Source organism: Suncus etruscus, chromosome 16 (assembly GCF_024139225.1).
Source record: "Suncus etruscus isolate mSunEtr1 chromosome 16, mSunEtr1.pri.cur, whole genome shotgun sequence".
NCBI lineage: Eukaryota > Metazoa > Chordata > Mammalia > Eulipotyphla > Soricidae > Suncus > Suncus etruscus.
In genome coordinates, this window is record NC_064863.1 from 30,766,718 (window position 1) to 30,784,205 (window position 17,488).

Here is a 17,488-nt window from a genome sequence, read left to right on the forward strand (position 1 = left end):
AGAAAAAATGTGCAGTTATAGAACAAAGAAGAGTGACTGTGCTTTTCTCTCAATGCACTGGCCTGAATTCACAATGACCCTTTTGAATCCAAAAACTGCCCACCATCATCATAGCTGCCGGTCTCTGGTCTTGCCTATCTCAAGACCATGTTTTATTCTTGGACGTAGGAACCTTACACAAAATGCAGGCAGGGTCCAATACCCTCCCTAGGTCACCTGGGAAGGAGGATACTCAGGCAAAAGCAGAGCAGCTCCCTTATACCACTGTCAACAGTCTTGTAACCTGCCATCTGTAAGCAAAGTCACTGCTGTTCATATGGTCAAATTTCAGGGCCTTCCTTCTTTGCTTAGCATTGCACTCCCTTGGTGTTAATGTTCATGTCCAGAGAGCTCGATCCACAGATTGACCTGTGCCATTCTCTGGAGCTCCCAGTTTTGCTGTGTGACCAAATCATGGATCCACTCTCTGACAGTGTCCAGATTCCTATAATATCACTCCCCTCCTCAATGTCACTGCTGGCCATCTCAGAACCATGTCACCTCTGCACATATAGCTAAATCATGGGATCCTACTACTTTATTTAGTCTTGACTCTCTGCATTCTCTTAGTCTGAGTCCTTTGAGCTCAGATAGGTGCATGCCTCACACTACAGTTCCCAGCCCAAATGCGGGACCAAGTCAGGGTGCCGCTCATCATAGACTTATGTTTCTGCAACACCGCCCTGTAGCGGCTTTCAGCACTGTCCCAGTAGTTAAAAGCTGTCACTGCCTCCATGTTTCTCTCAGGAATTCTCCCTTGGATTTTCAATCTGACTGGCCATAGAGTCTCCAGGAGTCCAGTACCCATTGCTGGGTTCAAGGGTTTCAGGGATTTCAATGGGGACAAGTAGCTTTTAGCATCTCCAGGAACCTCCTTGCGGCTGTTGCAACTATGAAATGCTGCCCCATGTTTCTGCCATTTATCTGGGGAAAATTTTATTGATGATAATGAAAAGAACATTAATTTATTAGAAACTTATTTAATATAAAATATAAATATTTTAGAGGCTTATATTTTGGTCAATGAAAAAATATTTCTATAGAATACAAATCATTTTAGGTTAGCTTGTTTGAATGTGACAAATTATAAATACAAAACAATACTTGTGAAATATGTGGATAACTGGCAAAATCACCGCACAACTTTAAAAATTGCATTTAATCAATACAACTATTTTTCACTTGTTCTTGCCACATTCTGTCTCCTGATCCCCAAAATAATTGTTCCTCATTCCCATAAATATCAATAATTTATAATATCTTGTTTGATTGTTTTTGAGTTTGAGATTTAAAAAAAGTAGTATCTTATGCACAGTATCTTATGACCTTTTTTAAATTATTGTAAAATATTAAGAAAATAAATTAAGAGCATGATATCTAGAGGGATTTTTTTTCTTGGTTTTTGGGCCACACCCGGTGACACTCAGGGGTTACTCCTGGCTATGTGCTCAAAAATCACTCCTTGCTCGGGGCACCATATGGGAGGGACGCCAGGAGATTGAACCATGGTCCATCCTGGATCAGCCACGTGAAAGGCAAAAGCCATACCACTGCTCAGTCGCTCTGGCCCTAGATGGATCTTATTAATAGAATTGGACATAATGGTTATTCTTATTTTATTCTTACTTAAAAAATCAAATGTAAAATAAAAGCTTGGCCCTAAGGCAAGAAAAATAATTTGATTTCTTTCTTTTAATACAAATATTTCAACTATGGTGATGGTTGTAATGCAGTATCTTTGTAAGACTAAAAATTAATTTTAATTTAACCTTATAAAAATTTTGATTAAAAATCAGGATATTTGTCCTAATATATTAAATATAACCTCTTCAAATAAAGGACGATTTTTTCTATTTCTATTTACATAAAATGTTTTTTAAACAACAATGGTTTGATTTTAAAATTTATTTTCAGTATCTACTTAGATGTTATTTGATTCTTTTTTTAATAATAAATCAATGTCATATATTACATTTAAAACTTTCCTAATAAAAGCCTCGCATTCAAGATAAACTAAATTTAATGGTGGTTATTCTTAGCTTGCTGCTATAATTGGTATGCCAATTCATATTGATTTAGATATTGTTTGGGGCCTTCAATGAATTATAGTTTCCATGATCTTTCTTGGGGTTTGCTATGCAATGCAGCACAATTGTATCTGCAACTAGGAATTCCAAAGGTGGCTTTATTTATACATCTGATTTCTTTGTAGGAGACTGGACTTGGTTGATATAGCTAGGACTCAAGATCTCTTTATTAAGTTATAGTGCTTTTCTATCCAGTTGACTTTTTAATTTCAATTAAAAATTAACTTCAATCATATGGTATTTATGGGAAAGTAACTAGACAGCTGTCAAGGACAATCAGGGTTTCCCAAAGCAGAAATCTTGCTAAATTTGGGGCCGGGCAGTGGCGCTAAAGGTAAGGTGCCTGCCTAGCCTGCGCTAGCCTTGGACAGACTGCGGTTCGATCCCCCGGTGTCCCATATGGTCCCCCAAGCCAGGAGCAACTTCTGAGCGCATAGCCAGGAGTAACCCCTGAGCGTTACCGGGTGTGGCCCAAAAAACCAAAAAAAAAAAAAAAAAGAAATCTTGCTAAATTTCCTAATTCTTACTCTGGAGTAATTAGGTCAACATTTGTGTTGCATCTTATTTCTAACTTTAGTCAAAGAGTTAGGTTCATGAACTCTGGGAGGGTGTTATAACAGGGCTTAAATCAACAAGTATAAAGGGCATTTTTGGAGGTCCAATATAACATCTGACATAAAATTCTAGGTTCATTTTCATTCCCCCCTCCTATATTTCAGGATATTATGTCAGTTTTCTTTTATGAATTTGATGACTAATAATGTGAATATTGTGAACATTGAAATTTCTTTTCCTTGTATTTAATGTTTTACATTTTGTTTAGTGTATCTAGCTGTGCCTTTGTTTTTATTGTTTTTTGGATCATACCCAGTGGTGTGAAGAAGATTCTCCTAACTCGATGTTATGATATTATTGTGTTGGGGATGGATGTTGGGGCTCTGGCATAGAAAGCATATGTTCCAGACCATTGGACTATCTCTCAAGCCTCTACATGTAAATTTAATATTTTTGAATGACGTACATTTTACTTTTTGAATTAGAAATTTTGATTTTTCTCATTTCTGAAAAATTCTTATGTATTTTTTAATCAAACATTTGTCTCACCTCCATTTTATTCACCCTCATTTTCTGTATTTCCAGTATACAAAAGAAATGTGGAATCTTAAGAGATGATATAATAATCTCCTAATTTTTGTATTTTATATTTCTCTATATAATATATTATTTCCTTAATTTATAATTAAAATGACAAAATTATCAGACATTTAAAAACATATACTACTAATTCATAATTGTTTTCAGTTATACTATTTCTTGTATTGGAAATAAAGGAGCCACATCTAGTTGTGCTCAGGGTTTATTCATAACTGTGATTGGGGATCATCTCTTTAGCTTATCAGGGACCATATGTGGTGCTAGATATAAATAACCATATGTCATATATAATGTGGCATATATAGTATAAGACTTGAGTAAAAGATAAGTATTTATTTGATAAGAATGATTTAGATTGCAGCATAACAAAAAAATAAGTAGTCCCAAGAATGTAGAAAAATAATTTATACATCTCATATGCTACTTAGTCATCAAAGACAGCCTCTCTCTTAATCACCCTCACTACTAGACTTTTGTTAGTAGGTGAACCATTTAAAATGTCCTGCAATACCAGAAGAAGTGGTTTTAGACATGCTACATCTCAATGAGTGCTTGATCTGCCAGTGACAAAATATATCCTTTATTCGCTATCATTAACCAGAGCTAGCATGGGGTTCAACGAAATACCATTTTATTATGAGCACAGATAGGGATGAGGGGATTGTATTTTTGGACAAGTAGCCAAAAAATTTGGTGTCAAATGCACTCTTTGGCTTAGGTTATATAGCAACCTGATATAGGATCAGCACTGCTACACTCCAGAAACAATAAGTCAATAAAGACAGTTTGGGGTATTGGCAAAAGATTTTAAGTGTTGTCATGACCAGAATAAAATCAATACTACTTTGAACTAAATCAGTTTCTTGTAAATGACCCAAGTTTTGAATTCAATATAGTACATTTTCCAATGCTAATAAATTATAAAGTTACAACAGTTGCAAAATTTACCATGTTAATGATTATAAGCTCAAGACTTTTAAAACACTGTTATTTCTTTGCATCTTCCTAATATTAACATAGTTTGATCTTTTGAAGGAATAATTATTTTTAATTATTTTATATTTTATTTTATTTAAATAAAAATGCATCACATAGTTGACCATAATAGAATTGTTTCCAGACAAGTGAAAAAAGTTATTGAAAATAAAGAAAAAAGAAAAGGGAAGAAAGATAAGAAAGTTTAATATTAAAAAAAGAAAAAATGAAAAACTATGATATGTTCAATGAAGTTATTAATACAATGACAGAAAATTTAATGTCTTTCTGTTAGCTGCCCTTTATATTAAATTGGTGTGTTCCTGAAATTTGGTCAGATTGGTGTTCCAAAGTGAATCATAGAGGGACATTGAAGGAGGGCCTTCGGAAAGTAGTGATTTGGGATGATGGACGGCATCAACAACTGTCTTTGGCAGTCTAGGGACCTGAACCACCCTCTTCTTCAGAGATGGCCAGCTTTCGGCAGCAATGAATTGGTATATCCATGATCTTTCACAGTTCAGTTTATGTTTTATTCAAGAAAAGAGTGAATCGATGAAGCTGGCCTGGTTCTCACATGTCAACTACTTTTGTGAACATGGTTTGGCTGCCAGGCTTTTCAGACAAAGAACCATTAAAGGGAAAGTGCTCACACTCGTTCCAAAATACCCAGCTCCAAAACTAGTATATGTAATATATGGTCAGATTGGTGTCCTGAAGGGAATCATAGGGAGTGATGAAAAGGGGCCCATCAGTAGAATGGTGATTATGGGAGATAAAGGCAGCAGTTATGGCATGAGCAGGGTGGAGACAGCAGAGTTTTTTTTTTCTTTTTTTAAATTAAATTAATAACTTTAAGCATCATGATTACAAACATGTTTGTAGTTGGATTTCAGTTATAAAAAAGGACACCCCCTTTCACCAGTGTAACATTCCCACCACTCATGTCCCCCCATAATGTCTCCTCCTCCACCCAATGCCTTTATTCAAGACAGGCTATTCTATTTCTTTCACTGTCATTGTCATGATAGTTGTCAGTGTAGTTATTTTCCTAACAACTCTTTGTGCTAAGCTTCATATCACGGGCCAGACCTTTCAGCCCTCATCTCTATTGTCTCTAGGCATTATTACAATAATGTTTTTGATTTTTTTTTTTAAAACCTATAGTTTAATGAAACTATTCTCTAGTCTATCTCTCTCCCTCTGACTTATTTAACTCAACATAATAGAGTTTTCTGCTATTGAAAATTTCAAGTAATGGTAAGCTGATTCTTCAGGTCTTGACTTTCTTAAAAGGCATATTTTTCAAGTCTATTTTCACAAAAATATCCAATTATTCTATATTGCCTTGGAATTATTATTCTTGGTAGATAAAGAGTTTCTGTATTACACATATTTTTTTCTCATGGAGTGAAGATATTTATTTTACTAGATTCCTGAAGGATCCTTTTCTCCTTCCCTAGCAAGTTTCAGGATTACCACAATGAAAAAAATGTACTGCTTGAGACATGCACTTAATTTTCAAATTTTGTTTTTTGTCACCCTAACAGCAGGCAATTTGTTTAAAGACAAGAATTAGTCTTCAGAATCTATATTTTTCTTTATTTCTATAACATTTCCTTCTGTTTTTGTTTTTGTTATTTCTTTTCTTCTGCTTATCTTTGAGTTCCTTTGTTGTCAAGTTTTCAAATATTTAAGGTGTGCCTTTAAGGGTTTTTTTTTTTTTTTTTTGGCCACACCGGTGATGCTCAGGGTTACTCCAGGCTATGTGCTCATAAATGGCTCTTGTGTGGGGGGACCATGTGGGATGCTGCGGATTGAACTGATGTCCATCCTGGTTCAGCTGTATGCAAGGCAAATGTCCCTACCGCTGCCCTATAGCTATGACCTCATGCCTTTAAGTTTCTGATTTTATATTTTTCTTCTTTCCTTATGTAGGTCAGTATTGTTTTGAATTTTCCCCTAATTACTGTTTTGTTGTGTCCCATATATTTCAGTGATTTGTTTCTTCATTATCATTAGTCTTAAGGAATATTTATATTTTTCGTGATTTCCTCTTCGATCCTGTTATTATTGAGCAGCATAATTTTAGTCTCCAGGTGTTAGAGTTTATCTACATCCTCTTTTTACAATCAATCTTGATCTCTGTGGCATTGTGGTCTGAAAAAGATGTTTGGTATGATTCTTATGTTTGTGAATTTTTTTTTTTTTTGGTTTTTTGGGCCACACCCGGCGGTGCTCAGGGGTTACTCCTGGCTGTCTGCTCAGAAATAGCTCCTGGCAGGCACGAGGGACCATATGGGGACACCGGGATTCGAACCAACCACCTTTGTTCCTGGATTGGCTGCTTGCAAGGCAAAACACCGCTGTGCTATCTCTCCGGGCCCTGTTTGTGAATATTTTTTAAGTTAGACCTATGCTCTAAAAATGGGATTTATTCTGAAAGGGTTGCTGTGCCAATATATTACAAATATATTGTATGTATACATATAAATTGCATATATATGTATATAAATTGTATAAAGTTATTGCTGTTACAATTGCAATATGATTTATATAAATGACCTTGAGTAGTTCATTTAGAGTTGGTTTGTTTAGCATGATTGTTGCATTTTTTTCTGAGAATGTTTTTTATACTTCCCTCACATAAAAACTGGAAAGGTTTGCCTGGGTAGTGGACTCTAGGTTGAAAAATATCCTTCATTCAAAATTTTAATATATTGTTCCCATCTTTTCTTACTTCTATGATTTCATATGGGAGATCTGGTGTTATTCTTTTATTTATAAATATACTTAAGGTTTTTCTTTTCCCTTCCTGTTTTAAGAGTCCATCTCTCTTTTCGTTTTTTGCCTTTTGGGTTAATATATGGCTTGGTTGTTGTTGTGTTAGGGTCTATTTTATTTGGCATTCTTTTGCTTCTTGGATTTGTATAATAGCCCTTTTCCAGAGGAGGAAAATTTCTCTGCTATTATCTCTCTCACTACTAGCCTTTCCCCTTTACCTTTTTCCTCCCATTGTGGTATTCCTATAATTTGGGGATTATTTTTTTCTTACTTTGTTTATTAGGTACTTTACATTTTCTTTCATCATTTTGTCTCTCCTTTTTCTCTCTCCTCTATCTCTTTCTCTATGTTCCTTTTTTTCTTTATAGACACTTTGGTTTACCGTGAAGTACCACATTTCCCACCACCAATGTTCTCAGTTTCCCTCCCATTCACTCCCCTGATTTCCTCTGAGGCAGGCATTTCTTCTTTTCTCTCTCTCTCTCTCTCTCTCTCTCTCTCTCTCTCTCTCTCTCTCTCTCTCTCTCTCTCTCTCTCTCTCTTTTGATACATTGGTTTGCCACTATGTGCTAATGAAAGCGGTACCATGTATATCACTTTATCCCCATTTAGCACCCAGTTCTTGTCCAGAGTGATCAGTTCTAACCATCACAGTCACTATGGAAGAGTCACTACCCTAACTGCATCACTACTGTTTGGGGCAAGCTTCCTACTATGGACGTGTCCTCCTGATCCTCATCTCTATTCTTTCTGGGTATTATTTTTCTTTAGAACTCAAATGAGTGACATTATTCTATCTTTTTTCCCTCTAACCTCATTTCATTCATTTACTTTCATTCTGCTCATTTCATTCTACATAATAATCTCCATATCTATGAAGGAATCATTACTATCTAAGCTTTTTTAGAATAGACATTTTACATTTAAAATAGTTTCCAGCTTGTGGGTCAAAGGACAAGCTAACCTGTGAAACTAAGGTGATTTTGAATAACAATCTAAGTCTGTTCACAGATATTCAGTTCTCACACTTGAGTTTTATTATTAGTAACCAGCTAGAAGGATATCATCATCTAGGGGATGATAATATGATTAGAAACCCTTCTTTTATTTTTACTTAAAAATATTCATAATCAAGAAGCTCTTATTCATTTATTTGTGATAAACAAGTTTAAATGAAATCAATAGTTTTTTTTTTTTTTTTACCGTTGTCTTAGGTATTTTTTTTTACACCACCCATCACCAGTGCAACATTCCCATCACCAATGTCCCAAGTCTCCCTCCTCCCCACCCGACCCCCGCCTGTACTCTAAACAGGTTCTCAGTTTCCCTCATACATTCTCATTATTAGGACAGTTCAAAATGTAGTTATTTATCCAACTAAACTCATCACTCTTTGTGATGAGCTTCCTGAGGTGAGCTGGAACTTCCAGCTCTTTTTCTCTTTTGTGTCTGAAAGTTATTATTGCAAGAATGTCTTTCATTTTTCTTAAAACCCATAAATGTGTGAGACCATTCTGCGTTTTTCTCTCTCTCTCTGACTTATTTCACTCAGGCATAATAGATTCCGTGTACATCCATGTATGGGAAATTTCATGACTTCATCTCTCCTGACAGCTGCATAATATTCCATTGTGTATATGTACCACAGTTTCTTTAGCCATTCGTCTGTTGAAGGGCATCTTGGTTGTTTCCAGAGTCTTGCTATGGTAAATAGAGCTGCAATGAATATAGGTGTAAGGAAGGGGTTTTTGTATTGTATTTTTGTGTTCCTAGGGTATATTCCTAGGAGTGGTATAGCTGGATTCGTATGGGAGCTCGATTTCCAGTTTTTTGGAGGAATCTCCATATCGCTTTCAATAAAGGTTGAACTAGACGGCATTCCCACCAGGCAGTGGATAAGAGTTCCTTTCTCCCCACATCCCTGCCAACACTGTTTATTCTCATTCTTTGTGATGTGTGCCATTCTCTGTGGTGTGAGGTGGTATCTCATCGTTGTTTTGATTTGCATCTCCCTGATGATTAGTGATGTGGAGCACTTTTTCATGTGTCTTTTGGCCATTTGTATTTCTTCTTTGTCAAAGTGTCTGTTCATTTCTTCTCCCCATTTTTTGATGGGATTAGATGTTTTTTTCTTGTAAAGTTCTGTCAGTGCCTTGTATATTTTGGAGATTAGCCCCTTATCTGATGGGTAATTGGGTGAATAGTTTCTCCCACTCAGTGGGTGGCTCTTGTATCTTGGGCACTATTTCCTTTGAGGTGCAGAAGCTTCTCAGCTTAATATATTCCCATCTGTTAATTTCTGCTTTCACTTGCTTGGAGAGTGCAGTTTCTTCCTTGAAGATGCCTTCTAGCCTCAATGTCCTGGAGTGTTTTACCTACGTATTGTTCTATATATCTTATGGTTTTGGGGCTGATATCGAGGTCTTTAATCCATTTGGATTTTACCTTCGTACATGATGTTAGCTGGGGGTCTAAGTTCAATTTTTTGCAAGTGGCTACCCAGTTGTGCCAACACCACTTGTTGAAGAGGCTTTCTTTGTTCCATTTAGGATTTTTTGCTCCTTTATCAAAAATTAGGTGATTGTGTATTATCAACATAATACACAACATCAACAGCAAGAAAAATAAAAATCACATGATCATATCAATCGACGCAGAGAAAGCATTTGACAAGGTCCAACACCCATTCTTGATCAAAACTCTCAGTAAGATGGGAATGGAAGGAACCTTTCTCAATATAGTTAAGGCCATCTACCACAAGCCAGAGGCAAATATTGTCCTCAATGGAGAAAAAACTGAAAGCCTTTCCTCTAAATTCTGGCACAAGACAAGGCTGTCCTCTCTCACCACTCCTATTCAACATAGCACTGGAAGTACTCGCTATAGCGATTAGGCAAGAAAAGGATATCAAGGGAATCCAGATAGGAAAGGAAGAAGTCAAGATCTCACTGTTTGCAGATGACATGATACTCTACTTAGAAAACCCCAAAGACTCTACCAAAAAGCTTCTAGAAACAATAGACTCTTATAGCAAGGTGGCAGGCTACAAAATTAACACACAAAAATCAAATGGCCTTTCTATACACCAATACTAATAAGGAAGAAATGGACATTAAGAAAACAACTCCATTCACTATAGTGTCACACAAACTCAAATATCTTGGAATCAACTTGACTAAAAATGTGAAGGACCTATACAAGGAAAACTATAAAACTCTGCTCCAAGAAATAAGAGAGGACACGCGGAAATGGAAGCACATACCCTGCTCATGGATTGGCAGGATTAACATCATTAAAATGGCAATACTCCCCAAAGCACTGTACAGATTTAATGCGATCCCCCCTAAAGATACCCATGACATTCTTCAAAGAAGTGGACCAGGCACTTTTGAAATTTATTTGGAACAATAAACACCCTCGAATAGCTAAAGCAATCATTGGAAAAAGAATATGGGAGGAATTACTTTCCCCAACTTTAAACTTACTACAAAGCAATAGTTATCAAAACAGCATGGTATTGGAATAAGGACAGGCCCTCAGATCAGTGGAATAAGCTTGAATACTCAGAGAATGTTCCCCAGACAAACAATCACCTAATTTTTAATAGTTTTAAGAATATAATAGTCTCTTTTCTACAGCTTTGAGGTCACACAGATTTTATTTCCATTGATTTTTGGGTTTACTCCCTGGTGATGTGCAGCCCGTATCCCTGGCTCTGAACTCAGAAGTAACTCCTAACAGGTTCAGGGACCATATGGGATTCTGGGGATCAAACTGGATTCAGCCTCATGCAAGACAATGCTCTACTACTGTGCAATCACTCAGACACCTCACAGAATCTTTTTCTTTTTTTTTTTTTTTTTTTTTGGTTTTTAGGCCACACCCTGTGACGCTCAGGGTTACTGCTGGCTATGCACTCAGAAGTTGCTCCTGGCTTCTTGGGGGACCATTTGGGATGCCGGGGGATCGAACCGCGGTCCCATCCTAGGCTATCGCAGGCACCTTACCTCCAGCGCCACCGCCCGGCCCCACAGAAATCTTTTTCATTTGACTTTTCCCCTTTCATTAGCATTTACCTTTTTTATTTTTAATATAGTGACTATTAATTAGTAAATTAGGGTTTATTTTATGGGAGGAGACAATTTGAACCATAGCTGGCTGTTTTGACAGCTATTCTTGGTCTGTGCTTAGAGTTCGTGCCAGGTGGTGCTTACAAGAGTTTGTTACACTGAGGCTTGAAACCCAGAGCTCTGACTAATAAAGCCTACCCTGCAGGTAAACATGTCATTTTCCTTTTACCCTCTCTGATTATTATTTATTTTCATAGCTCAGGAAAATAAAGCCAAAGGACAATAACCAATTACAATTTCAAGGTCTCTTATTTCAAAAGAAAATAATTCAGTCATCTAGGTGTAAGACATTTACCTAATCAACTCTATTGTGGAAAGGCTTAGTGATTCATATGACTACTCCCCCCCCCTTTTGGAGTGGTGGTGTGGTTTCTTTGGCTACATCGGTTGGTGCTCAGGACTTATTCCTAGCTTTGTGCTCAGGAATTGCTCTTGTTAAACTTGTGCTAACTGTATAGGATTCAAGAGTTTGAACCTAAAACTGCTGTTGAGTAAAGTTAAAATCCAACCTCTGTACTATGGATCTGACCCAAGATTCCCCTTTTTCAAGTCCTGTGTTAATTTACAAGAAAATAATTGACTATATATGTTGGAAGGATTACAAGAATTTTAAATTTACTCCTGGTTGACAGCAATTTTGTGTTTTATAAATATTAACTCATGGGACTGGATCAATAGTACAGTTAGTAGGGTGTTTGTCTTGCACAAGGCAAATGGGGCTTGATTTTTGTCATTCCATATGGTTTCCCAAGACTGATAAGAATGGTCCTTCAGGGAAGTGTCAGTATTGTCAGGCATGACCCCACAAAAGCAAACAAAACACCCAAATATTCTCTCATTTATTCCTATAATATGCAAAACAATTATTATTCAAAGAACACTGAGATACAGAGAGATTTCAAATTGTGGTCATATAGCTAATAAGAATCAGATCTATTCAGAATGGGGAAGTAGGTATTTTTATTCCAGAGTCTAGTCTTATCTTTTATACTATTACCCTGACTATCTTCAAGCACCTATATTTATTATTATTATTATTATTATTATTATTATTATTATTATTTGGTTTTTGGGCCACACCCGGTGATGCTCAGGGATTACTCCTGGCTATGCACTCAGAAATCACTCCTGGCTTGGGGCACAATATGGGACGCCAAGGGATGCAACTGTGTTCCGTCTTAGGCTAGTGCGTGCAAGACAGACTGCCTTACGACTTGCTCCAGCCCCATGCACCTGGATTTTTATGAAGAAATTTACTAATATTTTCGAGGTGTTTTTCAAATTCCCTCAAATGATGCTTTTAATTCTCCAAAGTTAAGCTCAAGTATAAGAAACTTCCTTTTTAAGCTTCTCAGATTTTAAGCTTCTTCCTCCTATACCTGAACAATGTTGTAAATGCCCTTTGTTATTATATACATCAATTTGTCCTATAATTGGATAATACTACAAATTCCTCAAAATCAAGGATGATATATTTCTTATCTTTGCGTATTTCTGGTTTCATGACATAAATATTCCACCCAGGATTTACTTAATGAATTGTTATTGACTTACCTAATGAAAAAAATCATGTATTAAATATGATTTATGCTATACAATTTATTTTCTTTTTTTTTTTTTTTTTACTAATTTATCTTATGTTACCTTTAGGACAAAAAGTGTTTCCCATCAGAAAACCTGGAAACAATGCCTGTGATTCTTTGAGATTAATGGGATTCAGGAGCAGAGACAGTGGTTGGTTTGGAATTGATGATGTTGTGGTGAGAACCATGCAGAATGGCTTGGTATCATTTGAACTGAATGAACATCTAGAGAGGTAATACAACCTAGCAAACAATAAAACTGATGACACTATCACAATGTTTCATGATGGGTAATAACTGAAATATAATCATGAGATTTTAGGGTTTTTTTCTCAGAGAAATATAAATATTCTTTTAGAATATGCTCTAGATGCAAACCTAAATTGGCAAAAATAAGCTATATGTATTTTTTATTGCTTTGGAGTTTTGTTGTGGTGCTCAGGTGTTCACAACATACAATGGTGCTCAGGGGTTAATATTGGCTCTACACTCAGAAATTACTTCTGGCAGGCTCGGGGAATCATACAGGATGTAGGGGGATAGAACCCAGGTTGGCTAGGTGCAAGGCAAATTCCCTGCTCACTGTGCTATTTCATTGCCCAAGATATAATATATGAACTTTAAAATCATGATAGTTTTATAAATGCTTTCAAAAACCACTTATAACAGGTTATATATATATATGTTTCTTCTAATTCCAACATAGTTTTAAAATAGAACCTTTACTTTTGACGTTCATAGAAATAGTAATTAACTCTTCATATATAGTCATCTCATAAGTATATATAAGCAAACTGAAATTTTTATTTCAGCATCCTCATTTTGCTTTCATTTCCATGTTCCTAGTCAGCTGATTCTAAAAGGAGCTTTAGATAGATTTGGTTCAAGGAGAATAGAAAATGAAGGCAATCACATCGATAAAGACAGTTTTTAATTTTACAATGGATTGCATATCTGTGATAATCTTGGTGCAGTTTCCTTAGAGTCTTAGACTAGATGCAAAGTGACTTATTAAATTAAGGCTTCCCAGTGAATCCTATAAGGGAACATGAGGCATAAAAGCAGGTGGGAAAGAAAAAAAGATGGAAAAACCTATGGTTTCAGCTGAAATGTTGTTTTAGCCTGATATCTGATACCTTCAAGAGAATGTTGGACTAAGAGGACTGGTTTTCTACCCTTGCTCACTTAACCCTTTATTTGTGATATGCTGAGTTAGGGGATTCCTATCAGATAACTCTCAGTACTGGGTGATGAATCATTCAGTCCAGGGGATGGAGTCAAATTTAGTTCACTAGGCTGCCATAATAGAGTAAGACAGCAAAGTGACTTAAATAAAAAACTGTGTTTACTCAAAGTTTTTTTCTGCTGGAATGAGGGGATGGATAGGAGGTACATCCAACCATGCTCAGTAATCTCCTAGCTCTACATTTAATGATTAGTCCTGGTAGTTCCCCAGGAGTCTTATGCCAGGGATCAGGCCCAGGTTATCTGTTTAAGGAAAGTGCCCTATCAACTGTAATATCTCTCTGGGACTTTCTCACAGTTATGGAGTTTAGAAATCCAAAATAAAGTTGCCTAGCAAGATGCTGTACTTCTGAGGCTTATGAAGGGAAGAATATTTCCAGGGCTATTGCCTTTACTTGTAGATGGTTATATATCTGTTCATATAGAAATGTATCTTTATTCTAATTATTTTTTTGTGGCACCAGACTTGTTAGACTAAGATTCAGATTAATGATTGCACATTAACTTGAATTACCTTTGTAAAGACTCTACTGAGGGGCCAGAAGGATGCACCGTGGGTAGGGCATTTATCTTGTTTTCTGGCCTACTTGGAACTTGATCCCCAGCATCCCATGTGGTATCCAGCCTGCTGGAAGTGATTTCTGATGCAGATCCAGCAGTAACACCTGAGTGTCACTGGATATGGCTCAAAAATAAAAAACAAAAAGAAAGAAAAAAAAGAAAGAAAAGATCCTACTTCAGTTAAGACCTCATTCTAAGGTATAGGTAATTTAGCACCTCGACATATGAACATGCAATAAGGTACTGAACACATTATATAAGAGTTCAGCCATCCTCACTCCTTACTCAAAGTGATCAGATGAATATTTAAGATGAATATTTTAAGTCCCAATATGAATTTTTTTTTGGTTTTTGGGTACACCCGGCAATGCTCAGGGGTTACTCCTGGCTGTCTGCTCAGAAATAGCTCCTGGCAGGCACGGGGGGACCATATGGGACACCGGGAGTCGAACCAACCACCTTTGGTCCTGGATTGGCTGCTTGCAAGGCAAACGCCGCTGTGCTATCTCTCCGGGACCCCAATATAAATATTTTAAGTCCCAAGCAATTGTGATATAGATTCTGTGCCCCTTTGGTAATGAAATGATTTATCTTGATCATCTTTCTCGTCTACATTTTGAAATAGTACAATTTGATATTTTTAAATATGGTCATACTACTATATTTAAATTGTAATGAGCGAGAACATTTTCTTAGATTGAGACCATTTATTTGAGAATTTACTTTATTTAAGCCTAGTTCCTGACTGCCAAACCTTTGCTCAAGTCATTCATAAATCAAACCAATTGATTATCAGCGTGCTTGATTTTTTTCAGGGTGGGAGTTGAGAAGACATACTTGGTGATACTCAGGAGTTATTCCAGGCTCTATCTACACTCAGAAATTGCTCCTGAAGGTGTTTGGGGCATTAAACTCAAGAGTCATGTGCAGGGGCCGGTCGGTGGCGCTGGAGGTAAGGTGCCTGCCTTACCTGCGCTAGCCTAGGAGACGGACCGCGGTTCGATCCCCCGGCGTCCCATATGGTCCCCAAGCCAGGAGCGACTTCTGAGCGCATAGCCAGGAGTAACCCCTGAGCGTCACCGGGTGTGGCCCAAAAACCAAAAAAAAAAAAAAAAAAAAAAGTCATGTGCAAGGAAAATGCCCTTATACCTGCTATATTATCATTCCAGCCACCTGCACACTCGATTTAAAATGAAGCGTGCATTCTAATGACTGGGTGACTGCTTAGTAGTGGTGGGTTTGAGAGGATGCTTTCCTCAGATTTTGTCTTTTTTTTTGGCTCAGGTTCGTTGTGCTTCAGCTCTCTTCCACTGTGGACAACATCCACTTGGTATCTTTTGTGAAATCTTTAGAGGAAGCTCTGCTTAGCACCATGGCCTGTCTTGTGCTATATCACCAGAAAGACAATCCACGTAGGGTGGTTATTTCAGTGGTACCTTCTAAAGAGTTGAACCAGCTACTTAAGAGCTTGCGATTAGAAGGTTTCAGCGCTTCTCCAGAGCCCACCCCGTCTCATTTTCAAATAAAAGAAAGGAGAACAACTTCTTTTGAGATTTACTGGAAACATATTTGCCTCAAGTAAGTGGAAAGAAATATTTATGTAATGTTCTATGACCTATGAACCATAAAATTCCAAAGGAGTCTAGTACAATGATATTACTATGTTAAACTATAGTTTTACTAAGTTGATAGTATTATTTAAACTATAGAAAGGACATTTTTTTTGAAAAAATAAGAAGAAAAATAATTGATTTATTTCTCTCCCATCTTTTTCTATCTGTATGTTGAAATGTATGCTCCTTATGGGCAAATTTGAAATGCCACTTAAAATATAGTGTGGCAAAGGATAGAGCTGGACTTTCAGTGGTGAACTTATTATAGCATAAAAAGCAGACTGTGATTCAATGTAATGTTATATTAACATAAAATTAAAGAGAAATTGATTTCTCCGTCTCTACTTCCTAACACAAGCTCAGAACAATTGTCCTAATTGTTATATTAAACTACATATCTATCAAGTAACAGCAATGATGAAAAATATAAATCATTTGAGAAAATGGTACATAAATTGGGCTGGAATAGTAACTCTGATTGTTACTCCACCTTCCTAGAACAAACTTCTTTTTGATGCCTAAGAGGAATCCAGGGGAATTTTCATGAAAGACAATGGAAGACTGGGAAGACAGTTTATTTAAGAATTTATATATATATATGTATATTATACATACATATATATATATACATTTGTATATACATATATATAATATACAAATATATAAATAAAGCTTTATTTTGCTTTTGGTATAAAACTTAGACTCACCTTTTACTTTACTTAAATTAATATCTTAACCTTTTTTGATATTTAATTATGAGTCTAACTTGAAACTGCACAAGAGAATACAGACAAACGTAAACTCTAGTATAACTACTTTATTGTAATTCCATATAATTTATTCTATAGCTTTAAAAATACCACTCTGAGATGTGTGAGAAGGAATATGGAGTTTTTACTAAGCTCCAAAAGGTTCATTGCACTAGAGAGGTTATTAATCTTTTATCTGGGCCAGAAAGTGCATTCAAGCACTTGCCTTGAATTCAAATCAGACCCTGGTGCACCACTTTGCACTTGTAGTGGTACATTCAATATTCTTGTTTGATGCATCCATCGTTTTAAACAATGTAAAGTTAATGACTAGATGATAATTCTTGGACAACATAAGCATGGTAGATGGGAGAAATGGGAGAAGAGGGCTAAGAGAGAAAAGGAGTTAAATAGAAAGTATAAGGGAGAACATGTAGAAAAGAGATCTGTATGAGAGAGGTAAAAATAAAAGAGAGAAATGCCAGCATGTTACCTAAAAATAAATTAATGTTCCTTAAAAGTAACTTAGCATGACTTCAACTCTGTCCACTCTCATTCCTTTACTAA

General features: G+C 36.3%; 1 protein-coding gene across 1 annotated transcript in view; it reads left to right on the forward strand.

The window, feature by feature from the left end:
- DTHD1 (death domain containing 1) overlaps nucleotides 1-17,488 on the forward strand; it is an 84,777-nt gene that overhangs the window by 24,529 nt on the left and 42,760 nt on the right. The window contains 3 exon segments of the mRNA XM_049790115.1: nucleotides 12,830-12,986; nucleotides 15,844-16,090; nucleotides 16,092-16,137. Of these exon segments, the coding sequence (XP_049646072.1) occupies nucleotides 12,830-12,986; nucleotides 15,844-16,090; nucleotides 16,092-16,137 (450 nt within the window).